This window comes from Hordeum vulgare, chromosome 2H, assembly GCF_904849725.1.
Source record: "Hordeum vulgare subsp. vulgare chromosome 2H, MorexV3_pseudomolecules_assembly, whole genome shotgun sequence".
Classification (NCBI taxonomy): domain Eukaryota; kingdom Viridiplantae; phylum Streptophyta; class Magnoliopsida; order Poales; family Poaceae; genus Hordeum; species Hordeum vulgare.
The window spans coordinates 356,220,101-356,247,938 of record NC_058519.1 but is presented as its reverse complement, the minus strand read 5'-3'; the positions used below and the strand labels follow the sequence as shown (position 1 = coordinate 356,247,938).

Here is a 27,838-nt window from a genome sequence, read left to right as displayed (position 1 = left end):
TTTCGAGTTTATGCACCCGCCCCCCGGAAACTGTCGATAATTATATTCAGCGGCCCGCTTTGCTTCGCTTGACCCCCTCGGATACTCTTCCCCAGCTGCTGCTGTCTATTGCCTTCGCTCTTCCACTCCTCTTCTCGTCTTCGTCTCCCGCCGCCTAGCAGCACCTCGCACGCTCCTGGCCGCATTGGCGGAAGCCCGAAGCGGAGGCAGGGCTCGGCTCCGGCTGCGACAGGGGAGGTGAGCCGAGAGACCCCTTGCCTGCCCGCTGCTCCATCTTTTTCCCCTGGGAAATTCCTGATGTTTTTTTCTTTCGGATTGAGTTTCTAACTTTCGAGCCGCATTTCTGGGTGACCGGTGGTTCGAGAGTCCAGGGACCTGGTTATTTATCCAAGTATTTTGTCCGGGGGCTCGCCGGCGGTGATTTCCGGCGGGCGTTTCGGTCGCCTTCTCGCGGTGGAGGTTTATGCGCATTCGCTACTGCTCGCTAGGGTTCTAGGAACGTTTTGGCGGCGTGGTATGAGCCTTTTTTACGACTTTTGATGTTTCGCCATCTCAGGACGAAGTTTTGTTTCTGTTTTTGAAGTCCGGCCTCAGTCTTGCCGCTGCCACATGTTACTTCGTGAGCTTTAAAAGTTTCGCATATTTTTTGCCTTTTTTGTACGACGTCGTGATTGCACGATTCCCTCCGATTGGTACTGGTTCGCGTCACACCCTCGGTCATTTCTGTTGAGGCGTTGACGAATTCGGCCACTACTTCAAGGTGTGAAGGTTCCTTGCAAGGGAATCTGCGATTTCTGTATTGAATTGTTAAGCAAATTGCTGACCCTTTCATCCCTGTCACACTAATTGGGCGTTTGTCTGTCTCTTTGCAATCCAGCTCACTCATGTGTTCAGTTGCCAAAAAGTTGTTGGCCTGACTATTGGAGGCGAACCCAGTTTATCCTGCTTGTCGGGAATGGAAGCTCCACCGGAGGCATCAAAGCCGGCAGATGCTAAACCGGTCAAGTCTCGACCATCTGCACCCACTGCCAGGATTGCGTCTTCGTCAGTCAAGAAGCGGGCTGATGGTCTTACCTCGGCACAGTTGAATGTGTCCCGGCCTTCGTTAATGAAGCCTACCTCTACCGTCACCGCTAGTTCGGTGCAGAGAAGAAGCAGCACCGGAACTGCCGGGAAGCAACAGGAGAATGGGAGCTCACTTGTTGGTAAGAAGGCTTGTCCTTCGCTGTCTGACGCGGCCAAGAGGAGTAAACCGGTGTCAGTCCCCATTGTTAGCTCCAGACCTTCACTGGAGAAGAGAACATCTTTGGTCCCTGAGAGGACCAAGGTGGATTCGCTGAAGAAGCCTGCTGTTAAGGCATCACCAACTTCAACGCTCAACAAGGTCCCATCCCTGACAGAGGGCTCCAATGGTAGCAGCGCGACTGCCAGTTCAAGGAGAATGGCATCAAATGCTTCTCTGCACTCACCACGCTCCTCTTCAGTGACAAGCAGTGTCACAAAGAAACTGGGTTCTCGGACGTCATCGGCGGACAAGGGTTCTTCTGTGTCGAGCCGGAGGAAGAGTTCGACTGCTGATAGTCGTGACTCCCGGTTTATGATGCTGCCACAGGTGGATCTGAAGGCTAGCGATGAAGTGGTTAGTGTTGCTTTTCTGCTTGTTTATCAATAACCAAGACCATTTTCTTCCATCCAACATAGTTTCTGCTTCTACAGAGACTGGATTCAAGAGGTCATAGGGTTCGTAGCCTGAAACAGTTGAGACTAACACCTAAGCTCGAGGTAAAGCGCATTCAGCCTCTCCTTCTTTTCTGTTTTCCAGCATGTAAAACTCCCCGCCTTTTTGTGCTTTTGAATAACTGGAGAGAAACATTCTTGTTAACTGTATGGTAGTTATCAAACTTAGCAAGTGTGCAAAGATATATACAACCAGCATTGCTTGTGAAATGGCATGGATAAAATGACTGCTAATTATATTTCTTGTTTCTAGTTTGTGTATTTACGTGACAATCTGTTATCAAGTTTGGAGGGCATTGAGATACTCAACGGGGTAAAGGTATCCCCTCATTCCCTTTTTGTTGTCCATCCTGCACGTGCAATATTTTTGTTGATTATTTATTGATTCTGGTTTTGCTTTGCTATGTGTTTCGTAATATTCCCAGGTTCTTGATTTGAGCTTTAATGACTTTAAGCTCCCTGGCTTTGAGCCTCTTGAGAATTGCAAAGTCCTCCAGGTTTGTGCTTCCCCTATCGTATTCATTGAACACACAGAAGGCTCATGTGCATTAATTTCATTTATACCGAACTATGCAGCAACTTTATCTGGCTGGAAATCAAATAACTTCACTTGCCAGCCTCCCCGAATTTCCTAACTTGGAGGTATGGTAATGTTGTCAACTTAGTCTTAGCAGTTAGCAGTCCATCATTTACTTATTTTGACAAAGCTAAATCTCAGCCTCGTATTTCTCTTGCTGCACCAGTTCCTTTCTGTCGCTCAAAATAGGTTGAAGTCACTTTGTATGGCCAGTCAGCCTCGACTTCAAGTGAGTTTGCTGATTTTGTCTGACTTAAACATAATCAAATAAGCTACTTGGACCTGACTTTGTTTTGGTATAGGTGTTAGCAGCCAGCAGAAATAGAATATCAACTTTGAGGGGATTTCCACATTTACCTTCTCTGGAGGTAGGTTTTCCTCAGTTTTATTTATAAGTAATTTACATTTTGCCTATTTTCTTACCAAGCTAGGTTATGTCAGCATGTATCTCCATACCTAGATGGCAGCCTTTAACTTGGATGTGATTGAACCTTATATGCATCAGTGGAGCAATTCACTTCACTCTCGATGACAATATGATGTTCGCACGGACACTTGTAACCTGAATTTTATGTATAAGAATTATTCAAATATATGAAGTTACTCAAGGAATATTGATGCATGAAGATTTAGCATAGTTGGCTCATATGTGCTATACTAAATTCAAATTGCCTTCAGAGTTTACGTGTGGAGGAGAATCCACTTCTTGAGATGCCACACTTGGAAGCTGCTTTGATTTTGCTTGTAGGCCCTACTTTGAAAAAATTCAATGATCGAGGTATGCCAGACATGCTTTTAGTTACTAATTTTTGATTGTCCGAATTTGTAGTAAGGAATAGCTGTCTTGATGTCTGATCTTAAGCTTATTGCTGTGGTAAAATCTCATTCAATTGGGTTGTTACTCTGAATGAAAAAGCAAGTGATGCTGTTACTTGAGATATTTCCAGATAAACCACCTTTCCATTTCCTTTTCCTTGAAAAATGTCCCCATGCGAATAGTTTCTTCTTTCAAATGCTGAGAGTTGAGGTAGCCCAGTGATAAATTTTTGTCGGCATGCATAGTAGGGATATGACTGTTGTGATTTCTTCTGTTGATAAATTGACCAATTATGCGGAGTGCTGCACTGGTCGTGTTGGATAAGTATAAATGTTTGGTGTGACCTGAATATTGTATCTAATTACACTCAGATCTTTCATATTCTGAAGTGTGAATTTGATGCAGATCTGAATCCCAGCGAGGCTGAGGTTGTGAAGCAATATCCTGCTCATACAGCTATTTGCATTCGTGATGGTTGGGAATTTTGCCCCCCTGAACTTGCTGCTGGTATGATTTTACTGCACGGAAACTTTGTTGACTTCTTTTGTTGTTGTTGACACATTTTCTAAGGATTGCATTTTAGACTTTTAATATAATCTGTATTACCTTAAAGACATGTGTTTGGTTAGACACACGGGCTTTATGCTAGTGTAGTGATGCCAAAGGATTGTGTGGCAGAGTGGTCAACCTGACATTGCTTCTCCTGGCATGGCATTTTTTTTTCTTTTCGAAAAGGGGAATTTGAATTTTAATGTAGGATTCAACTATGCAGCGGCGCCGCAAGCTGGTGCTCCCATGCGGCGGCTCGCATGTACATGCACCTAAATAGACGTAAAGATTCTCTCCAATGCTTGAAATTCAAAAAATTTTATCTTTAAAACCGTTAATTCAATCGATGATCTGTTTTCACCGTTGGCTTTGTCGCGACAAGATCTTCGAAACTAGATCCCATGTCGACATGTTTCGACAAACTTTTTTTTCCTTCCGTAATTGCCACATTGTTCCACTCACTTGCTATATTATTAACCACTTGCACGATAAAAATAACTTAATTGCCATATTTTTTATGTCGTTTCGTGCAAAGATTGTCGATGCTTATAAATGCAGTCCCCAAAATGTTTTGATGTGCTTGTCATTTTTATTCTACTAAGTTGTCATGTGGTCTCATAAAGCTTGTAGGTGCTTATAAAATCACAGTTGCCACATATATTTTTTGTGCTTGTCATTTTAATCCTACCTCGTTACCATATTGTCTCATACAACTTGTCAGTCATTGTAAAAAAAATAGTTGTCACGGTGTTTGCTGTATTTATTTGTTGAATTCTATCCTCGATTGTTATGTTGTGTCGTACTAAAAGGACATTTGATTGTTCATAAACGTAGTTGTGGTAGTGTTTTGTTGTGTCAGTCAGTTAAATTCTACTCAAATCTCATATAAGCTTGTCAGTTGTTATAAACACTATAGTTGTCGTATTATTTTGCAATGCTTGCCACTTAAATTATAACTAGTGGCCAGTTATTTTATAATGTTCATGCACCCCCACCACCTCATTACCACGAGTATTCTATGTAGTGAAGAAAAGTAAACCAAGCATGCATGCTATATGCTTTGTCATATAAAAAGGTAGACCATGCATACATGCATGCTACAAGCTTGTGCGTAGTACTCAGCATGCATGCATTTCTACGTTCAGCTTTGTTAGGGGATTTCCTACGTGCAGTTTGGTAGGCTAGTTGTGCCTATGGGCAATGTAAGAAAAGAAAATTCGTTTGTGATTGGGCCGATAAGGTAGCGCGATCGAGCGCACACGCTTTGCAGCTACCGCCTCACGGGAGGACCAGCGTGCGTACGCTGCCCATTAGATTTTCCCTTTAATGTATGGTACTTTTGTGAATTTATACTAGCTTTCATGTTCTTTTAGTTCTTCTTTGTTCTGATGAATAAACATAGGTAGCATGCCAGGACTTGACGTGACTTCATGAACTAAAGTGAAGCTATATGATTCATTATTGTTACCTGATTCTTGACTTCTTTACTATCCTTGGTAGTCTAATTACACATTTATTTTGTTTTAATTCCATGAACAGATTCAACATTCTCCTTCCTGCTTGAGCAATGGAAGAATAAATTGCCCCAGGACTACGCAGTGAAGATAGCTTATGTTGACCATCCATTTGAAGAAGACCCTTGCCATTGCCATTTTAGCTTAACAAATCTTAGTAGTGAAGGTAAACTAGTCCTCAAATACCAATGGTTTCTAGGTGGCAAGACACCGACAGGTTTTGTGCCTATTCCTGAAGAATTAAGCGAGGTACAAATACTCCTCCTAAAGTTATTTGCGTTGTAAAGAACTGACGTTTCAGTCCTTTTTGTAATTTGTACGGTCATCCATCTTGTTTCTGTTTATCCCAACTACCCGTTTCAGCCAGCGCTTCGCTCAGTATTAACCAGCACTGGTCGATAGACTTTAAGAATGCACGATTAACCTTTATATTAGGGTTGCACACTAAAATTGTCAAACATGATTGACGCCAGCAGTTAGGGCACTTCCATCATTTTGCTTATTATTCCTTAAAATTACCCTAAAACTAAAAGTACTGTAAATCGCCATTACCTGTGGTGTGGATAAGAAATTTAAACTAGAAACTTGCATCATACAAAATTAGGACTAAATTAATGGCTTGACGAAAACCCCTGCCTCCAGAGTGCACATATTATCTTCTGCAATTTGCATTTTCATCTATCATCCACTTCGACCTTATTTCTCTGCTATTATATTTTGCAAGTTCTAAGTCCCTATTAGTTTTCTGTAGTTCTACCAGTTTTGCCATGCTAACTTGCTTTTCCAATTCTGAACTCCTGCTATATGTAAAATCTAAGGTGTACTGGCCGAAGCGCGAGGATGTTGGAAGATGTTTGAAAGTTGAATGCACTCCAGTACTGAATGATGCTGAATTCCCACCCATTTTTGCTGTATCTTTACCTGTTTGTCCAGGTATATCAAACAACTCTCTAAATATTAATAATAATTTATTCTGATTTCTAGTAATTCTATAATTGGCACCAATTTTGCATGTAGTAAGTTAGATAAAATGTTTGCACTAAATTATGGGACCCTTTCAGTAAAACTCCACCGAAGCTTTATTTGCCTTGCTGCAAGATTTCTAGCTTTTTTGTTTCTTGTGAGAGTAGAAATAGTTTTTCCCTCTGTTAGTACTTAAGGACAAATAATTACGTTAAGCAGCCATTATCTTGGCTGTATTATCCATTAACACAATGCTCTTATGGGTGATCAACCAGTGTGCTAAATTACTATAAGGTGGCACAACACTACATAGTTCAAAGGTTTCCTTATTCCGCTTTCTGTTTACCAGGGACTGGATATCCAAAGGTTATCAATCTAACAGTCGATGGTGAACTAGTAGAAGGAAATGTACTCAAGGGTGTTCCTCAGATTGCTTGGTGTGGTGGGACACCAGGGAAAGGTGTGGCAAGGTTGGTTTACCTCTTTACCCTACTAAATTTCTACCATCTTTATTTGCTTAAATAAACGTCTTATCAAATGCTTTTATTTCCCTTCCTATTTTTCTTATAGTAAGGAATGCCATTGACTTGTTAAATCTCTTTTTGAGTCTAGTTGGTTGAGGCGAACATGGAACGGCAATGCTGTAATAGATGGAGCCAAAGGGATGGAATATCAACTAACTATAGATGATATCGATTCAAGTTTGGTATTTATGTACACGCCTGTTACGGAAGAAGGCGTTATGGGGGAGCCACAATGTACAATGACAGATTTTGTGAAGGCTGGTAAATACTTTTCTCTGCAATCATCTTGGTTGCCCCTGTCCCTTACTCTCTTGATTCATCTTTACTTTCTAACTGCTCCAGTTTTCTGTTGAACTTAATATATGCGACACATATTCTTTAAGGTTACATATTCGCAAGCATCTCTTCTGATCTATTTGTATTGGATTTTTTAGATAATGAAGTTTTTATTACCCCCTCTGCATCGTGGATGCATCCAGCCACAATTAATTACATATTTTATTACATCATCAAGAAAAAAATGATTTTGAATAAAATAGAAGAGGCCAAAACAACCAGACCAATCACCTTGTGATGGATATGTTTTGGTTTGGGCTAAATGTAATCGTGCTATCTAAATTATTTTACAAATTATATATGCTGGAGCCTCTGTGGACAGAAGATATAGATAATTTGGTCTGCTGATATTTATTTTTGAAAAATTCACCAGAAAGGTTTATTTTTAAGAATGCATGTTTATTTGTATATATGGCCTTTCCATTGGAAAAATAACTGATGATGGTTCATCTGCTTATAGTCCTTTAACAACTAGATAAAAGTGTTCCCTTGTTTAAAAGTAAGGACCATGTCCATTAGAGTTGTCCTCTTGATCTCAATATACGTGGCTCATGAACAAGGCCGGGCGGCTGGCGCTCGTCAAGTCCGTGCTCAGTGCCATCCCCATCCACCAAATGCTCACCCTCGCGCCCCCGAAGAAAACCCTGAAGCAGCTCAAGAAGATTCAGCGCGGGTTCCTCTGGGCCGGACGCGAGGCTGCCCACGGAGGGCACTGTCACGTGAACTGGCGCCGGGTTTGCCGACCGATCAAGTATGGTGGACTAGGAGTCCGCGACCTTGAGCGCACGGGGCTCGCTCTCAGGCTCAGATGGCTATGGCTCTCGCGGACGGACACTAGTCGTGCTTGGCATGGCCTGGACCTGCAGTTCACCCCCGAGGAGCGTGGCCTTTTCCACGCCTCTACTACCATGCTGCTCGGGGATGGAACGACAACACTTTTCTGTGAGGACCGCTGGCTCCACGGTCAATCCATCCGCGAGCAAGCGCCCTTGCTGTACATGTGCATCCCCAAAAATCGCAGGAAATCTTGGACGGTGGCGGAGGGCATTGACGGCAATGCATGGGCGAGGGATATCCACGGCACCCTCGGCCTACAGGAGATTGGGCAGTACCTCCAACTATACCTCCAACTATGGTTGCTTGTGTCCCACACCACCCTTTCCACAGAGCCTGACAAGCTAACCTGGAAGTGGACGGCCAACGGCATCTACACAGCAAGGTCATGTTACCGGGCCACCTTCCACGGATCCATCACTTGCCGCTCGTGGAAACTGATTTGGAAGGGTTGGGCGCCGCCGAAGGTCAAGTTCTTTCACTGGCTCGCCAATCAGGACCGTTGCTGGACTGCAGAGTGCCTCGCCCGCCACGGCCTCACACACCACCCTCGGTGCCTCCTCTGCGATCAAGAGCCGGAAACGATACGGCACCTGCTGCTCACATGTCCATTCGCGAGGCAGACCTGGCATGAGATCATGTCCTGGCTGCGCCTCCCGACTCCGGTGCCAGACCAGGACGCCACGCTCCAGGACTGGTGGCTGCGGGCTAGAGATGCCACGCCCACTCCGCAAAGCGCTGGCTTCGGTAGCACTCATGGTGCCTTGGATGATCTGGAAGCATAGAAATGCGTGTGTATTTGACCATGTAACCCCATCACTAGTTGAGCTCGCTGACAAGATCAAGGACGAGTCCAGAAGTTGGGCTAAGGCCGGGGCCAAAAGGATAGTCCATTGATCAATATGTAACACCGATGTACTAGCCTCTTAGGAGGATGTATCCCCCCCTCTTTTCAATGCAATGAAACGCAAAGGCTTTTTGCGTTTTCTCGAAAAAATATGTTCCAGAAATTTTGCTTATACTCATATGGCCTATTTGTAATGACTAGGCGCTTGTTTTTTCTCTAATTTTATAACTGTTCGTCTATGACATGTGGAAATTGTTAGATGAAAAATGGAACCACCCCACTCCAGTGATCGCCGGAGACAAGGTGCAGAGACGGGTGGATGTGAACACAGAGGAATTTCCGGCGCTCGAACACCTCCGCCGCCGCGAACGGCGCACTCTGTATTAATCTCATGAGCACGAACTCAGCTACTCTCTTGCCAGTACAACACACGGGGTGCGAGGGGTTTATACCCGCGTCCATCGGTGCCTCACACTGCGCCCCCCGATGCGCCCTCCTCGCGCACTCCCCCACGTCCCTGCGCTCCCGGCCCGCGCTCCCGCCGCGCACGCACGCGATCCGCGCGACCAGGTCCAGCGCCTCGACGCGGTCTACCCCGCGCCCTTTGCGCCAACAAACACCACGCACACACGCTACACCCGCACGGACACGCCCATGCAGCTCCTACACGCACGCACGCACACCTACGTCACGGACCCGACGCGTCTAGCGTGCCTGGCGCGTGCCATACACGTGCCCGGCTCGTTCGATACCTCGCCGCGACTTATTTCCCAACAATCTCGCCCTAAGACGCGGCTCAGAGCAGGCCGGCGTTCTCAATGTCGACGTCTCCGAGCAGTGCGTGTTCCTCCGCCGCCGGCCCCTTCCTCCGATGCGGGCAGTCCCTCTTGAAGTGTCCCCGCTCGTCGCAGTGGTAGCAGTGTCCCCGACGGTTCTTTCTGACGTTAGACACCACGCTGTTGCCGTCGTCATCGTCGTCTCGCGCGCCGCTTCGCCGTCGTTCCCGCGCGCGCCACTGTTCCACGGTGAGCATCAGCTGGCCGTCCTCCCCCTCGCCGCCCGTCTGTCCCCGGCGCTGCAGCCTCTCGTCGAAAGCCTTCAGCCGGCCCAGAGCGTCCTCGAACAACATGGTGCTCACGTCGCAGAACTGTTCGATTCCGGCCACCGCCGCGTACAGACGGTCCGGCACCGAGTCGAGCAGCTTCTTGACGAGCGCGGAGTCCTCCAGGGTTGAGCCCAACGCTGCATACCGTGCCGCCATGCCTCCAAGCCTTCCGGCGAACGCGTCTAGGGTTTCGGACTCCGCCATGCGCAGGAGCTCGAACTCCCCCCGAAGCGTGCCGAGCCTCGCCGCACGTACACGGTCCGCGCCCACGAACCTAGTCCGCAGGCTCGCCCAAATCTCTGCCGCCGTCTTCTTTGACGCGACCTGCAGCAGCAGATCATCGGCGAGCGCCCGCAGTAGATACGCGCGCGCCGGTTTGTCCTTCTTCGCGATCACCGCCGATGCCGCTTCCTCCGGCGGCACGACCGCCTCCCAGAGCCCGGCGGCGTCGAGATCAGCCTCCACCTTGATGGCCCAGGTGGTGTAGTTCGCCCCCGTAAGCATCGGGACCGACGTCGCCATCGTTGTCCCAGACCCGTCGGAGTACGGGACCAGCGCCATGGCCGTCGAGCTCCCTGGTCACACGAGGCTCTGATACCAAATGTTAGATGAAAAATGGAACCACCCCGCTCCGGTGATCGCCGGAGACAAGGTGCAGAGACGGGTGGATGAACACAGAGGGGTTTCCGGCGCTCGAACACCTCCGCCGCCGCGAACGGCGCACTCTGTATTAATCTCCTGAGCACGAACTCAGCTCCTCTCTTGCCAGTACAACACACGGGGTGCGAGGGGTTTATACCCGCGTCCATCGGCGCCTCACACTGCGCCCCCGACGCGCCCTCCTCGCGCACTCCCCCACGTCCCTGCGCTCCCGGCCCGCGCTCCCGCCGCGCACGCACGCGATCCGCGCAACCAGGTCCAGCGCCTCGACGCGGTCTACCCCGCGCCCTTTGCGCCAACAAACACCACGCACACACGCTACACCCGCACGGACACGCCCATGCAGCTCCTACACGCACGCATGCACACCTACGTCACGGACCCGATGCGTCTAGCGTGCCCGACGCGTGCCCATACACGCGCCCGGCTCGTTCGACACCTCGCCGCGACTTATTTCCCAACAGAAATTATGGGATGGCTGAATATTATGTGTTGTATTGATCTGGCCTTTGTAGGGGTATATATAGGAGTACATGTGAGGGGAGAGACTTGGAGTAGAGGGCAAGTCATACATGATTTAAACATATTCTATCTCTAAGTCCTATCTCTATCTTAAACACAATATACTTCTAACATCCCCCCACAGTCGTAGCGGGAGTGAAGCGGACGATTGTGACTGAATTTAAAGTCTTGCGCCTTTGTCATCTTCTCCATCGCGCCATCATCAACTGCGTCTCTGATGGGTCGGCACCTAGGATGGTGATTGCGTCCCCTTCTGGTGCCTTCCTTGTCTCTCCTCTATTCCCTCCTGCAGTCACGCTAGTGACGACACGAATGTTGTTGACTGGAGTTGTTGCCGATGAGTTGCTGTAGACCAAGCCATTAATGTTGATGTCGAGGTAGCCGATCATGATGATGTAGCCGTGGTCGATGTGTGATTGCCGTCGATGATGAAGCCGCACGAAGCCGGAGGCGCAAAACAAATGCGCTATGACGAAGCTGCAGACGTGGACGATGCACCTTGCGGATGTCAGAGTATGTTGTCAACGATGAGTTCACCGGTTTTGCTAGGACTGGAGGAAACCCATCAAGCACACATCGGTTTTGCCAGAACCGTGTGGCCATATAGAGGTCTTCACCATAGTGATGCCGTGTCGATGCAGTAGTGCCGTCGTGGATGACACGGTCGATGCCGTCGTCGCGACGCGGTCATTGCCGTCGTTGTGGTCGCGTCCTGCAGAAAAATCTGTCAGAGGACACTAGGTGTCCATCTTATGAACAAGGTAGCGGCGGTGTGTTGAGAAGATGTTGGTGAAGACCATGTTGATGAAGACCTTGGCGATGAAGTGTCGGCGATGGCGTCGTAGCGGCCTGTCGGCTATAATGTGTCGCTTGAAGGCGTCCTCCGCGACGATGAAGTGTCGATGCCGTGTCGTGCTGAAGAAAATATATTGGCTCGTAGCTTGGTGTGGTCGTACAACTTGATATTTATGTTCGGCTTGATCTAGCTAGAGGCGTCGGTGTAGCCGTGCAGTACAGATCGGCGGCGGCGGTCGATGCAGCCATGGAGGAGATGGTGTAGCTCGTCTCGGGATGTAGCGGTCGGTGTAGGTGATGGTGTCGCGGGCGTCGTTGCAGATTGCTCGGTGCTGGTGCTGGTGCGGTCAGCAATATCGAAGGCTGCTCGGTGTAGCTCGGTGATGGTGCAGGCGTCGTCGGTCTACGCGCGGTTACGACGTCATGTCTATGCGGTATAGGATGTCGATGAGTATGACGAACCGGCGCCGAGCCGCAGAATTGCTGCTTGAAGCACAGAGGATATCCCTATCGTAGCTTTGCATAGCATGAGCTTGCATGCCTGATTTTCTGGACATCATGTACTCGCGTCCTGGACTCGTGCATGAGAGCACCTCAGATCGGAGCAGCCCCTGGTTCTGATTGGATCGGGACGATGCTTAAATCGGTGTGCTTGCCGTGCGCCTGATCGGATTGCTGCCGCCATGCGTGCGAGGGGCTGCCGTGCGCCTGATCGGATTGCTGCCGCCATGCGTGCGTGGGGCTGCTGGTATGACGGACTAGGCGAGCAGCCGGCCTCGCCGCCGTCTGGATGCACGCGTGGCATCCACTGATGGAGTTCCGATCTTGAAGCTGGCCGCATCCAGTAGTGCCTGGTCGAGCCCACCGTGATTTATTTGGCGGCTAAAAGAAAAAAAAATCTACTGGATGAAATTTCGACTTGATCTGTTGGATCGATCTAATGGATTCGAAAATTGGATCTAAACTACGAGACCAATCTGATATTTGATCGATTGGGTGCCACACCCCCGGCCAGAGGAGACCAATCTCCCCGGGGGCGGCGCGCCGCAGAAGTGGTGGAAAGTCTTAGGATCGGTGTCGTGAGACTAACCGCTCTAATACCATCTGGAAATTATGGGATGGCTGAATATTATGTGTTGTATTGATCTGACCTTTGTAGGGGTATGTATAGGAGTACATGTGAGGGGAGAGAGACTTGGAGTATAGGGCAAGTCATACATGATTTAAACATATTCTATCTCTAAGTCCTATCTCTATCTTAAACACAATATACTTCTAACATGACATTATTTCAATTTTCAGGCACACCATCAGTCAGTAACGTACACGTTGTTGGAGATATTGTTGAAGACAACACAATCAATGGAAAGGCAAAATACTTTGGTGGCAAAGAGGGACTTAGCAAATTCCAATGGTTCAGAGAGAAGGAAAATGGGTATGCGCCATTTTTGTGGGATCATTGAGTATATTGAATAAAATATAGATCACCTTTTGTGTATATATTGTTTAGATCTTTCATTACAGCCAAGCATTGCACTCATTAAAACTATTACCAATCTGATCTTGACCGCTTATTCTGCTTACGCGGTGAGTTTTTTCCTGTATACCATTGTCATGAGCGCAGACCCACTCCCTAGTAGCACCACTGAGATCAAGTAGTTTGGGCCTTAAGCCAATTAAACATCAGCATGGAAGGGCTGTCCTCTGTAGAGATTAGATATGATTTCATCTGTTAAGATTAGTTGCTTAGGGCTAAGAGAGCCATCTATATAAATAATCATGTATCGGTATGACCATGGAATGAATGATAGTATGAACTAGTACAAATCTAATCCCAGTCACCAACCCGCGAGATGGCCAGCCTACCCTTGGCCCTCACTTCTTGGAGCATTACATCCGGTTCATTCCTGTCAGCTTCATCGGTCTTAGGCCCAGTACCAAAGTTAGCATTTGACAACCAATTCCAGGAAACTTGTGTCTAGCCGGTCAAAAAACGACCAAGACTTTATTTTCAATTTGGACAGAAATAGTACTCCCTCCGTAAAGAAATATAAGAGTGATCTAAACGCTCTTATATTTCAATATGGAGGGAGTAGATCCTAATAATATTGCAAGGAAAAGGTCTTTAGTTGAGCGTTTGTACTTTTCTCCTGGGAGCACCTGTCAAGTTTTCTTCTGTAAACGTTTCCTTATCCTTCTGAAGCAAAATAATATTTTGATTTGTCCTACTCCTTGGTTAAGTACTTAGGTTCATCCGTTCAACTGAACTTTGCAACCACGTCAGCCGACCAGGCTTATCTCATCTCTTCCAAAATAGCAATTCAGGAACCGGTATGCCTTCTGAGAATCTGGACTGCTAAAACCAAATCTTTCATAGTGATGTACGATGTCTAAGGTATCATTCTTATGTTGTCACTAGGAAGATCCTACTTACACCACCCATTGTGTCTGAACAGATCTTTTGATCTCAATAGTCCAAGTAGATGCCTTTACATAGCTAGATTAAATAGACTGAACATTATTGAACTGTGGTTGTACCAATAGAATGTGACTTTGATGCCCCAAGCTTCGGACATCCCCATTTGTGATGCTGGCCTCTAGGCACCTAGGAGTTTCCACCATTTTAAGGAGCAATATTTCGCGACTGAATGTGAACTTATAAACTAAATAAGAAATATGAAAGAATGATTTATCTTTAGCTGCTCTGGTTGAACACTAGTCTAGTACCACAGGCAATGTGTAGAAATTGGTGTAGTATGTTATTGATGGAAACAACTACTTGATTTCATGCAGTGAATTTCTTCTAGTGCTGTCGAATAGCACAGAATACACACTAACCAAGGAGGATGTGGGCTGGTGCCTCAAATTTGTATATACTCCCATCAATCTTGAAGGTCCGTTCAACTGTCCACTGCTTGTGTGCATTGATATTTTGTTATACTAAATTATATTAGTGTCTTTCCAGGTCAGGAGGGTGAAGCTGCTTTCGCCATAACAGAGGCAGTAAGGAAAGGTAGCAACTAATGACGTTTGTGACCATTTTGCAGTTAAAGTGTTAATGTTTCTGTGCTTTACGATAATGTTGCTATTAGCTGTGTGATCATTTTGCTTTACTTGCCTTGGTTCGTTAGCTCCTCCGAAAGTCTTCGATTTGAAGATTATTGGTGAAGCAAGAGAAGGAAGCAAGGTATCTGTTACTGCTACCGTCACAGGTGGAACTGAAGCATCCAGCAGGGTTCAGTGGTTCAAGGCATCTTCATCTGAATTTGTGAATGACCATGAGCTTGAAGCCCTTTGTACATCTAAAGTCTCCAAGGTATGTTAAATTTTGTTCTCTACTTCTCTCGGTGTTGCAGCATTACTGAACTCGTAGTCATGTTTTTAATAGAGATATGGTGAGTTACATTCTCTTTGTGAATTTTATACTAGACATTCCGCATTCCTCTTGGCGCTGTTGGATGTTATATTGTTGCAAAGTTTACTCCTGTGGGACCTGATGGCGAAATTGGTGCACCAGCCTATGCTATATTAGATGATGTTGTGGAAAGTAAGTTCATTCTCTGTTAAACTCAACTATTTGTCCTAAATATCATTTTGTGTTTACACTTTTGATAAGGATGAATATTCTGTTCACAACTCTCACCAGTGGCCATTTGTAGTTTTGTCTACCAGTTCATTATCTGCCCACAGTTCAATACTAAATTCATGAATGTTAGACGACCTAATTATTTCATTTATTGAATGGGTCGCTAGAAGTCTTCTACAGTTCCACTGGACTATCTCCAGAAATTTCTTAGCCAGTAGATTTCGGTATCTCTCCTGTTTATCATAAGAATACTGGGAGGATTGTATTCATCAAGAACTTTTGTAAGGTCATGAAGTTCCACATCATTCACCTTTGAGATTTTGTTATTGTTTTGGAAAATATGCACTAGCATCTTGTGGTTTACCTCTTTGTTCTTGTGCTGTTGCCATTTGCTTTATAAATTTGACAGCTTAGTTACATTTCTCCTCTGTTGCAGCACTGCCGCCCAGTCTGAATTTTTTGACCATCACTGGTGAATTCTCAGAGGATCAAATGTTGACTGCATCGTATGGTTATATTGGGGGCTATGAAGGAAATAGTCTATACAGTTGGTATCTTCATGAGGTATTGTGATACTTTCTTGTTTGTAACTCAGTTACCGAAAAAGGCTTTCGCCCTGCTTTACAAATAAAGCAAACCGACAGATCACAACATTCGACATAGGTTCAGCACACACACACACACACACAAAGAAGTAGCACATTTGTAACTCAGTTCACACTGATTCTCAGTAAATAACACCCGTCATGCATTTTGGGCTTCTAGAAATGCATATATTTAACATATACTCGCTGGGTACTAGCTATGTTCTACATTCTTTATGCCACACTGTTGCTCCACTTACAAAAAGTTTGACAGACTGAGGATGATGAAGGCAGTCCACTTTCAGAAGCGTCTGGTCTGCTACAATATCACATTAAAAAGGAAGATGTTGGGAAGTTTGTCTCTTTCAAATGCACACCTATCAGGAATGATGGTATTGTTGGTGAGCCAGGAGTTTTCATGGGAAATGATAGAGTTACACCAGGTGCACATTCTCTTTTCTCCTGAGTAATTTCTCAAACAGGAGATCACTTTACATGCCAAGCAAGAAACTGATTGGGTAAATGAAGTAGGATTCTTTACGGATGCCTAATATGGATGCCGAGATTGTATATATGTCAAAAACAAAGGAGTAGAATGGTTCCAGTATGCCACTTAATTCTCTTCTGTGGGTTGATTGCTTTTTTATGGCTGAGTTATCTTTCCTGACTGTAGTTTTGACATAGTCTAGATGTTTATTGACCAATAAAAGTTGTCAAACAAAACAATTTCTGATGCACTGAGTAATTAAATCTCATTGCACTTTTAACAGGAAATCCGACACTACTTTCTCTTGAACTAAATGGTGAGGCCATTGAAGGGACAACTATGGTTGCCAATAGAAGATACTGGGGAGGAGAAGAAGGGGACACGGTATTCCGTTGGGTACTGGTAGGTTCTTATTGAAACACCATTATTGTTTTCATATAATGATGACTTGTAACTTGTAACAGATTTGGTAATACCCATGGCATCCTTAAAATGAACTTTCTTTTGTCTGTAGACAAGTTCTGATGGAACCCAGAATGAAATTGAAGGAGCAACAGGTTCATCATACAGCTTGAAATGCGATGATATTGGCTTCTACGTGTCTGTCTCGTGCGAGCCTGTTAGAATTGACGGAGTTCGTGGTTCTTTGGTGTCGACAGAAGCAATCGGTCCTATTATTCCTGGTACATCAGCTGAAAAATTTATCTTGTGTGAAAATAAGCGCTTTTCTTTAGTGTTCATGCTTCTGTACACATGTGCATGTGGACACACATTTCCTCCAATCTATTCATTGATGTAATAATACTGGCTAGCTAAATGGACCAAAATCCCCTTATATAGTTTACTTGTTTGCAGGACCACCGACATGTCGATCACTTGAGCTAGCTGGTTCTATGCTTGAAGGTGGTCGGTTGACCTCTCATGCTGAGTATACTGGAGGGTAAGCTACACTGCCACTGTTCCAGGTTATGTCTATTTGTCTAATGACATATACTAGCTGATTTGATTTGGTCGCTTCTTTTTCTTCTCAATTCTAGTGTTAAGGGAAATTGCATCGAGCAATGGTTCAGATTACATGATGATGATAGCAAGGACGAGTTGATTGCCGATGGTCAGTGCACATTAAGTTTCTTTTTAAGGCTTGCGTGCTATCAGCTACAGTTGCTGTTTTTCTCCGTTGGAGCAGAATTAATGTTCAGTTGTTTGTCTCTTCTTAGAATGTCTAGATCTTGTTCTAGCTGATGTTGATTGCCAAATTGAGGTTATATTTACACCTGTACGAGAAGATGGATTGCAAGGGTCACCTAAGAGCGTTTCTTCGGATATAATCTTACCTGGTTAGTGTTTCTGCCAAGATGTTCTACTGAAGAAAATGCCTAATAGCTTTAGTGTTTATTAATCATTACATGGATGGTCCTTGTCTTGTATGCTATAATCTGGATCCTGTAGAAAGTAGATAAAATGAATTCAGCTTTGAGCATAGTGTGTCCAAGCTCTATACTAATTTTAATCTAAATTGTCTGTTTGTTAATTCACCATTGACACAGGGGAGCCCAAGGGTGTCAGTCTTGTCATACCAGAGTGTTTTGAGGACAACGAAATTTCTCCTATCAAAGTCTACTTCGGTGGCAAGGAAGGCACCGGAAGATATACTTGGTTCCGAACTACAGAGAAGCTTGATAACTTGGAACCTGAGCTGGTGGCATCATGTTCAGAAGTTGTCGGAGAAACCTTGTGCGTTCTTTTACTGATTGCATCAAGCCTCTTACTTTTAAAGGATTTATGTTAAGAGCTAATATGTTTGAAATAATGCAAATGTCTTAACAGATTGTACAAACCTTCATTGGTTGATGTTGGCTTCTACTTGATCCTTTGCTGGGTTCCTACACGATGTGATGGAAAGACTGGCGACCCATTGATGGCTATCACTGATAACCCTGTCATGGCAGGTTGCCACTTGATCTGTCCCTACTTGACATTGCTATGTAGGAGTATTAAGTTTTTACTTCCTGCAGATACTTACTCGTGTATGAAATTTGCAGCTTTTCCATCTGTTTTGGATGTTAACTTGAAGAAGACAAGTTCAGACCTATACAGTGGAGTAGGCATTTATTATGGTGGATATGAGGGATTAAGCTTGCATAAGTGGTACAGGGAATCGGGTGATGGGACCAGGATCTGTATAGATGGCGCTTCTTCAAGTACATATGAAGTGACAGATGCAGATTACAGCTGCCATCTGTTGTTTGGGTAAATCAGTTTAATTAAGTCTATTTTTGTCTTAACACTTTTTATTGGAATAACTCGATGGATTGTTCATTCTCATCTTATGTTAGATAATATAGTCCATGTGAAGAAACCTTAGTGGCATGTTATGTTTTTTCTTTTCTAAGTCGTTCTACAGTTTTTTCTTTCTTAAATATATTATGATACTTAGTTCACCCAAAATTCGTCTTCCAAAGGATTTGTCTGCAGAATGTTGCTTCTGTTGTACTCCCTCCGTCCCATAATGTAGGACGCGTCTTACATTATGGGGCGGAGGGCATATATTTTATCGTTCTGACATAAATGACAAAACATCTGACATACTTTCATTGGAATAAAAAGTGTATGTTATGGATGATTTGGTTGAAAATCACAGGACGTGATCTTTCTTGATGTCTAATATGCAGTATGCCTTTGCAATTCTTGTCAGGTATACCCCTGTTCGTTCAGATGGGGTCAATGGCGAAGAAAAGTTGTCTGAACCATCTGATATAATCTTTCCAGGTAAGCTATACGTCTCTGAACCTACCGGATACTATTACTTTTATGTTCTCATTTTTATGTAACTGAATCTTTCTGTTGCAGAGCAACTCAAAATCGAGACCCTTTCATTCAAAGGAAATCAAGTTGAGAGAGAAACACTTGCTGTAGTTGAACAAATTCCAAAAAATGAGACTCAAGAACATATATGGGTTAACTACAAGAAAGAAATAAAATACCAATGGTAAGAAAAGGGATGTAACATGTATACCTTTGGATGTACTTTGGTCAACATGCCTGTAATATGTATCTTTGGATGCAGGTTTGCCTCTATTGGATCAGGAGTGGACCTGTCTTTTGAACCTTTGGCTACTGAGTGCTCTCGTTCATACAGAGTAACCTTTGAGGATATAGGCCGATGCCTCAAATGTGAATGCTTTGTTATTGATGTATTTGGACGATCCAGTGAATCGGTATCAGCTGTGACCTCCCCTATTTTGCCAGGTCTTTTCTACTGCTTATATTTAGATCCAATGTGTTTTTATTTGTTCAATACGTGCATGCTTTTGCCCTCTCCATTGAAGTTCTTTTGTCTGCTAAATGTAAATAATACTCCCTCTCTCCGAAAATAAGTGACTCAACTTTGTACTAACCTTGTACTCCCTCCGTTTCATAATATAAGTCTTTTTAGAGATTCCACTAGAGGACTACATACGGATGTATATAGACATAATTTAGAGTGTAGATTCACTCATTTTGCTCTATATGTAGTCCCTTAGTAAAATCGCTTAAAAGACTTATATTTAGGAACGGAGGGAGTACTATACAAAGTTGAGTCACTTAATTTGGGACGGAGGGAGTAGTTCTTTTAAGGGCTATTGCAATATTTGACCCGAACATGAAGATCAAGTTGCACTTGTATTGATGATTGTTGATAATTGGTATCTGTAGTAATTAACCTAGTTGTAGTCTAAACGTACACGTGTGTCCTAATTTGGTTAGTATTGCAAACCGAGTAGGATTAGTAGTAGTATTGCAAACCGAGTCGGTTTGCAGTAGGCCTAGCTTAGCAATATATATACGTATACCCCTGTGTAGTCTTTGTACCAAGAAGATCAGAAAGATCAAAACGCAACAAAGTTTAACAGGCTCGATTCGGCCATCGAAGAGTTCTCCCGTCCGATCGCTAGCTAAGCACGTTACGCTGCTCATATCCATCCAGGTGCTTGCTTGCTAGCTTGTCTAGCTAGCTTGCACGTACGTGGACGGAAGGATTTGATCAGCCATCTAAAGCCAACAATTGGTATCAGAGCCTCGACGATCTACGATCTACGATAACGGACAGCGACGCTGAGTCGGTCAAGTCCGGCAGCGGCGGTGCCAAGGCGAACAAGAACGGCGACAAGGTGAAGAAGGGCGTCAAGTCAGCAACCAGTGGTGGAGGAACGAGCGGCGCTAACGTCCAGGCGCATTGCAACATCCCCATCCAGTACCCGATGCTCACCGACGCCAACTACGGCGTGTGGGCGGTGAAGATGAAGATTATTCTTCGATCCCTTCGAGTGTGGGAGGCCATCACGGACGACGACGTCGACGAGGAGCGCGACGAAGGTGCCATGGCCGCCATAGCCCAGTCTGTGCCGGATTCCGTGCTGATGACATTGGCGGAGTTCGAGACGGCAAGAGAGGCGTGGAACGCACTCAAGGAGATGAGGATCGGAGAAGATCGCGTCACCAAGGCTCGGGCACAAGTGCTGAAGCGCCAATTTCACAAGTTGCAGATGGAGGAAACTGAATCTGTGAATGACTACGCCATGCGTCTTACTACTTTGGTGGGAGAGATCCGCACGCTTGGTGCAAAGCTCGATGAGACCGAGATCGTGGAGAAATTTTTCAGTTCTGTCACTGATAAATTCACGTACATCATCGGCACGCTCGAGCAGCTTTACGACATCGACGACATGACCATAACGGAGGCGATCGGACGATTGCGGACATGGGAAGAGAATGCTCGTGGCTGTCGGAAAGGCAAAGGAGGAGGTAGTGACCAACTCATGTACTCGCGCACAGATTGGGAGGCCCCAAGTAGCAAAGGAAGGCGTGACGGTGGCGAAGGCTCAAGCAACACGAAGGGAGATGGACAAACCGGAAAAGGCAAAGGAAAAGGCAAACCACAAGGTCGTGGTAAGGCGGGCCAATCTAAAGAGCAGAAACCACGGAACTTGGACTTGTCCGAGGTCAAGTGCTATAACTGCAATAAGATGGGTCACTTTGCGAAGGATTGTCCAAAGCCTAACAAGCGGGAGATCAAGGCAAATTTGGCAAAGCAGGAAGACGAAGGTCCAAGTCTTCTGATGGCCGAAGTTTGTGATCTCGCTGAAACGGTGGTTGTGAAACCAAGCCGAAAGGTGCTACTTCATGAGGAAAAAGTGACACCAAAGTTATCCGGTGATCAGAACGTGTCGTGGTATCTCGACACGGGTGCCAGTAACCACATGACGGGGTGCAAGGAGAAATTCCTCGAGTTGGAATTCGATGTTGAAGGCTCGGTCAAGTTCGGTGATGGTTCAACTGTGGAGATTTGCGGGCAAGGATCTGTCCTCTTTGAGGGTCTCACAGGCGAACATCGCATACTCACCGGAGTGTACTACATCCCACGGCTGCGCAACAACATCATCTCTATTGGGAAGCTTGACGAGAATGGATGCAAGGTGAATATAGAGAGCGGAGTGATGACGATCTTCGACAACCTCCGAAACGTGCTAGCTCGTGTTAATCGCACACGGAATAGGCTCTATATCCTCAACCTTGATCAATCTCAACCGGAGTGTTGGCTTGCCAAGAGTGATGATGATTCGTGGTTATGGCATGCTAGATTTGGACACGTTAACTTCTACGCCTTGAAGAAGATGTCAAAGATGCAGATGGTATCCGGGATGCCAGTTATCGACCATGTTGATCGAGTATGTGACGGGTGCTTGGTTGGAAAACAGCACCGCAGGCCATTCCCTGCTCAGTCTACCTATCGTGCAAGTGATGCACTCGAGCTGCTCCATGGTGATCTATGTGGCCCTATCACCCCGGCAACTCACGCTGGAAAGAAGTATTTCTTCCTTGTGGTAGACGACTACTCGAGATATATGTGGGTCATTCTCCTACGATCTAAAGATGAGGCGTTTGAAGCGTTCAAGAAATTGAAGGCTGCAACAGAGATGGAACACAAGCTGAAGGTTCGCGCTCTACGGACAGATCGCGGCGGAGAGTTTACGTCGAATGAGTTCAACGACTACTGCGAGAAGATTGGCATAAAGAGGTTCCTCACGGCACCTTACACGCCGCAGCAGAATGGGGTCGTTGAAAGGCGCAATCGAACCGTCGTTGACATGGCAAGGAGTTTACTCAAGAGCAAGAACCTGCCGGGGACTTTTTTGGGAGAAGCTGTCTCGACGGCGGTCTATCTTCTCAACCGGGCTCCAACGAAGGCGGTGGTCGGCAAGACTCCGTATGAAGCAATTTACGGACGTAAGCCGAATGTGTCTCATCTACGGACATTCGGGTGCGTGGCACATGTGAAGACGGCGGAGCCGCACCTCTCAAAGCTTGCCGATCGTAGCACCAAGATGGTGTTCATCGGATACGAGAGCAGTTCTGGCACCAAGGCATACCGTTTCTACGATCCACAAACCAAGCGTCTACGGATTTCACGCGACGTCGTGTTTGAAGAAAACCAAGTGTGGAATTGGAGCGCCGCAGCCGACGATGCTCCAAACAGTAACATATTTGCAGTTGAATTTCCAACTGATGATGATGCAGGGGAGGATGTCCAGGTGATTGGCAAGACGCCCAACCAAGGTGACCACAATTGTAGTGATCATCATGGTGCCGACACCGACGACGACGCGCATAGGTCGCAAGGAGATAGCGACAACACCGCGCACGACACAGGCGGAGATCTCGACGACAACATCGACAACGAGGCGCATAGTGACGACGACAATCAAGATGATGGTCACGGTCACGACGACTACGCCGACGACACGGATGTCGATGACACACCAAGGTCTCAGCCGTCTTCCTCAAGTGCATCAACACCGACACAATTTGTGTCGCCTCCCTCGCAAGCCACAACGGACTCCTCAGGGCCTCGTCGCTACAAGACTCTCAAGAAAGTCTACAAGTACACAAAGCCAGTTACGCTCGAGTACTCCGGACTATGTCTGTTCGGAGTTGAGGAGCCGGCGAACTTCGTAGAGGCGAGAAAAAGTCCTAGCTGGACGCACGCCATGGATGAGGAGATGAAGGCAATTGAGAGCAATGGCACATGGACTTTGGTAACCCGACCTCCAAACCAAAAGACGATAGGTTTGAAGTGGGTTTACAAGTTAAAGAAGGACACGGAGGGTGCCATTGTGAAGTACAAGGCAAGACTCGTTGCAAAGGGCTACGTTCAACGTCAAGGAGTTGACTATGATGTGGTGTTTGCACCGGTTGCTCGAATCGAGACGGTGAGAGTGCTCCTAGCTTTGGCAGCACAACATGATTGGAAGGTTCATCATATGGATGTTAAATCCGCTTTCCTCAACGGAGATCTCACAGAAGAAGTGTACGTGGAACAACCCCTCGGCTACGAGAAGAAAGGCGAAGAAGGGAAAGTTTACAAGCTCAAGAAGGCACTTTACGGGTTAAAGCAAGCGCCAAGAGCTTGGAACTCAAAGTTACACCGAAGTCTGGTCTCGCTCGGGTTCAAAAGATGTCCCCTCGAGCACGCAGTCTATACAAAGAACTCCAAAGGCTCAAACCTGCTAGTTGGAGTTTATGTCGACGATCTGATTATCACCGGAGATAGCGTACAAGAAATTGAACGTTTCAAGGCGCAAATGAAGAACAAGTTTAGCATGAGTGATCTGGGATTACTCAGCTATTACTTGGGCATCGAAGTGAAGCAAAGCTCCAGAGAGATTTCCCTATGTCAATCGGCTTACGCGGTCAAGTTATTGGACAAGTGTGGCATGTCAGATTGTTACGCGACACAAGTTCCAATGGACCAACGTCACAAGTTGAGCAAGCGTAGCTCAAATCCGCCGGTGGACACCACAATGTATCGAAGCGTTGTAGGTAGCCTAAGATACTTGGTGCATACCCGACCTGACTTGGCTTATTCAGTCGGGACCGTGAGTCGTTTCATGGAGAAACCGACAACCGAACACATGAGCGCGGTCAATCAAATTCTACGCTATGTGAAAGGCACAATTAATCTTGGCTGCACGTACAGAAAGGGAAAGGAAGGATTGATCCTTCGTGGATATTCAGATAGTGACATGGCAGGTGATGTTGATGACCGAAAGAGCACAACGGGCATGGTTTTCTACCTTGGCCCGAATCCGATTAGCTGGAATTCTCAGAAGCAAAAGGTGGTGGCACTGTCTTCATGCGAGGCAGAATGCATAGCGGCAAGCACGGCGGCTTGTCAAGCAGTTTGGCTGAGAAGACTCCTAGCTATTCTTGCAAAGCGGGAGGTGCAGAAGGTGTCATTAAAGATTGACAACCAAGCTGCAATCTCATTGTGCAAAAATCCGGTTCATCACGAAAGGAGCAAGCACATAGATACCCGGTTCCATCATATCCGGGAGTGCGTTGAGGAAGGGATGATAGAAGTTCTACACGTCAATACGAAGGACCAGCTTGCCGATATTTTCACCAAGTCCCTCGGTCGACAGAAGTTCATCGAGATGAGGAAGAAAGTCGGAGTGCAAGCAATGAAGACATATCAACAAGGTTAAGGAGGTGAATGTAGTAATTAACCTAGTTGTAGTCTAAACGTACACGTGTGTCCTAATTTGGTTAGTATTGCAAACCGAGTAGGATTAGTAGTAGTATTGCAAACCGAGTCGGTTTGCAGTAGGCCTAGCTTAGCAATATATATACGTATACCCCTGTGTAGTCTTTGTACCAAGAAGATCAGAAAGATCAAAACGCAACAAAGTTTAACAGGCTCGATTCGGCCATCGAAGAGTTCTCCCGTCCGATCGCTAGCTAAGCACGTTACGCTGCTCATATCCATCCAGGTGCTTGCTTGCTAGCTTGTCTAGCTAGCTTGCACGTACGTGGACGGAAGGATTTGATCAGCCATCTAAAGCCAACAGTATCCAGTCTCATGCAAAGTTGCAGTAATATATATAATCAGCGGTATTTGATTTTTGACAGGAATACCTAAAATTGAAAAACTGGAAATTGAAGGAAGAGGTTTCCACACCAACTTATATTCTGTTCGGGGTACCTATAGTGGTGGCAAAGAAGGCAAGAGCAAAATTCAATGGCTTAGGTCAATGGTTGGAAGCCCTGATCTTATCTCCATACCTGGTATGATTACTCTGTACCTATTTAAAAAAATATACCCAACCAACTATTCTTCTAGACTTTGACATGATCTACCTGTGCTTGACTTCTTGTGCAGGTGAAACTGGAAGGATGTATGAAGCAAATGTTGATGATGTAGGGTATAGACTTGTTGCAATTTACACACCTGTGAGAGAGGATGGGGTTGAGGGACGACCTGTTTCTGCTTCAACAGAGCCGATTGCTGTTGGTATAGTTAAATTACCTACCCCCATCCTTATAAAAAACATACTTACCATGTTTCCCACTAATGTTTTCCTATTACCATTTACTGCAATTTTACCATTTATATTGAACTTATGAATGTGGCATACCTCTATAGAATGGAACATGAACACATGGCAGTACATACATGTGGTATTTATGATAAATGTATTCAATCAGGGAATCATTACTCAAATTCGTCTTGGGATCTTGGCTATTCTAGTCATTGTTTTCGTACACCCTTCACTGGTTTGTTGTATTAATTTTGGCTTTCATCTTATTCAGAGCCCGAAATTTACAAGGAAGTAAAACAGAAGCTTGACGAAGGTTCTGTCAAGTTTGAGGTGACAACCATTTCTTCTCTAAAATTCCTTTTTTTTCTTCTGTAGTCCAGAGCTTTTTCGAACCGGGCTTTCTCCCCTTTCCATTACTTTCATAACGGAAATACAATGTTTTTGAAACCAGAACCAGAAAGAGAGGGAAAGGGAAAAAAGCGAGTTCGGAACAATATCAGGAAACCCACCGTTTATGCCTGTCATCCTGTAGTCCAGAGCTAACATGAATAGTTTAATCTCTGATTGACAAACTGTTAAAATCAGTTAGTTTCCAATTCACTATTGTCACTGAAGAGTTGTGAACTCTTCCCACTAAATTCCGAGTCTCAGAAAGATTCCATGGCAATGATTATTTGTGCTCTCGGGAGCGCATGCTCTCTTTATTTCAGAAAATTCAAAAACTGACTTGAGAAGGTTTCAAAGCAACCCCCAAAAATCTGGTGCGTAGATATTAGAGGAGCCATGTGCCAGCAAATTTTGTGTGTGGAAAATTCATTGATTTGGGGTCTGAGTGAAAGAAAAAAAAAACAAAGTCGGGAGCTAGAATAGCATTTTCATGTTTTTCTGAAAATGCCTGGGTTTGTTTTTCCCCACAGCTAGCAAATGAATTGTGTTTTTCACGGAACATGCAATCTGAAAACAAACTTGGTTCATTTGTATGTGAGATTTTCTTTGGATTTTTTTCTTTTTTGAAAAGGGAGCCCAGTAAGGAGTTTTCGTTATTTCAGTCACTACTAACTATTTTAAATATAATAGCGTTACGATGTTTGCTATCTTCAAAATAATGATATACCTTGTGTCGCCTTGGTGAAATTTTATTCTTTGTTTACTGACTAGAGTGCATCAACTTTGCATTAAACAGGTTTTGTGTGACAAGGACCGAACACCAAAAAAGGTATTTCCCCAAACTTTTGATGTCTTGACACATCGGAAGCTCACCAGCATACCTAGATATTCAAGTATACCTATCTTACCCAAAAAATCAATAAAATACGAACAGGCACAAGTGATGGGACATTTGGAGCGGAGAATTTTGGAAGTCAACAGAAAGAGAATAAAAGTTGTAAAGCCGGGATCCAAGACATCATTTGCAACAACTGAAGCCCGAGGGACATACACTCCCCCATTCCATGTAAGTTGTTAGCATGAATTGGATAGATATATGCAATCTGGTATTGGTAATATGTACTCCTTTTTCTTTAGCAATATGCTAACATTTATTTGAGGTTTGCAGGTTGAGCTATATCGTAACGATCAGCACCGTTTCAAGATTGTCGTTGACGGTGATGACGAAGTTGACTTGATGGTTCAAACGCGGCATATGCGAGATCTTGTCATTCTGGTGATCAGGGGCCTCGCCCAGAAGTTCAACAGCACCTCCCTCAACTCGCTTCTCAGGATAGAGGCGTGAAAACATGATATACCTGACAATGTAAACCAATGAGGAACGTATGTTGTTCAATACCGGTGTTGTAATTTGTTGGTTTGTAGTGCGTATTTTGTAGGATTTGTAGCGTGTCAGCTTGTGTGTGATCCTTTTGTTCTTGTAAAGAACCAACACACAAGAGCTAATAGTGGCCCTTGTGACTTTGGTTTTTTACATGTCTCATGAAATGTACATAGGGTTTTCAGAGTGGGAGAGTGGTGTTGTATTCAAATACAGCTTGCGCATGCCGTTATAATATCAGGTCATATTGTTGATGATCAGTCATTCCTTATTA

At 45.2% G+C, this 27,838-nt stretch overlaps 1 protein-coding gene across 3 annotated transcripts; it reads left to right on the top strand.

Moving 5' to 3' along the window:
• The first annotated feature begins 81 nt into the window (after positions 1-81).
• LOC123426269 (187-kDa microtubule-associated protein AIR9) lies at positions 82-27,838 on the top strand. Of its 3 annotated transcripts, XM_045110070.1 has the most exons (38): positions 289-760; positions 878-1,639; positions 1,717-1,782; positions 1,991-2,056; positions 2,163-2,234; positions 2,314-2,379; positions 2,481-2,543; positions 2,617-2,682; positions 2,993-3,092; positions 3,537-3,638; positions 5,220-5,443; positions 6,013-6,127; positions 6,507-6,627; positions 6,770-6,942; positions 13,083-13,215; positions 14,574-14,674; positions 14,746-14,793; positions 14,912-15,096; positions 15,210-15,327; positions 15,803-15,930; positions 16,225-16,393; positions 16,721-16,839; positions 16,952-17,120; positions 17,293-17,377; positions 17,475-17,548; positions 17,655-17,774; positions 17,985-18,171; positions 18,265-18,386; positions 18,480-18,687; positions 19,133-19,206; positions 19,288-19,426; positions 19,505-19,686; positions 25,387-25,542; positions 25,637-25,768; positions 26,068-26,126; positions 26,980-27,012; positions 27,118-27,249; positions 27,352-27,838. In XM_045110070.1, exons 2-38 carry the CDS (start codon positions 956-958, stop codon positions 27,526-27,528), a joined length of 4,968 nt encoding a protein of 1,655 aa, XP_044966005.1. In that variant the 5' UTR covers positions 289-760; positions 878-955; the 3' UTR covers positions 27,529-27,838. The 3 variants fall into 3 exon arrangements, with proteins under 3 accessions (XP_044966004.1, XP_044966003.1, XP_044966005.1); XM_045110069.1 differs by lacking the exon at positions 289-760 and adding an exon at positions 82-237 and having other exon boundaries at positions 18,265-18,687; XM_045110068.1 differs by having other exon boundaries at positions 287-760; positions 18,265-18,687.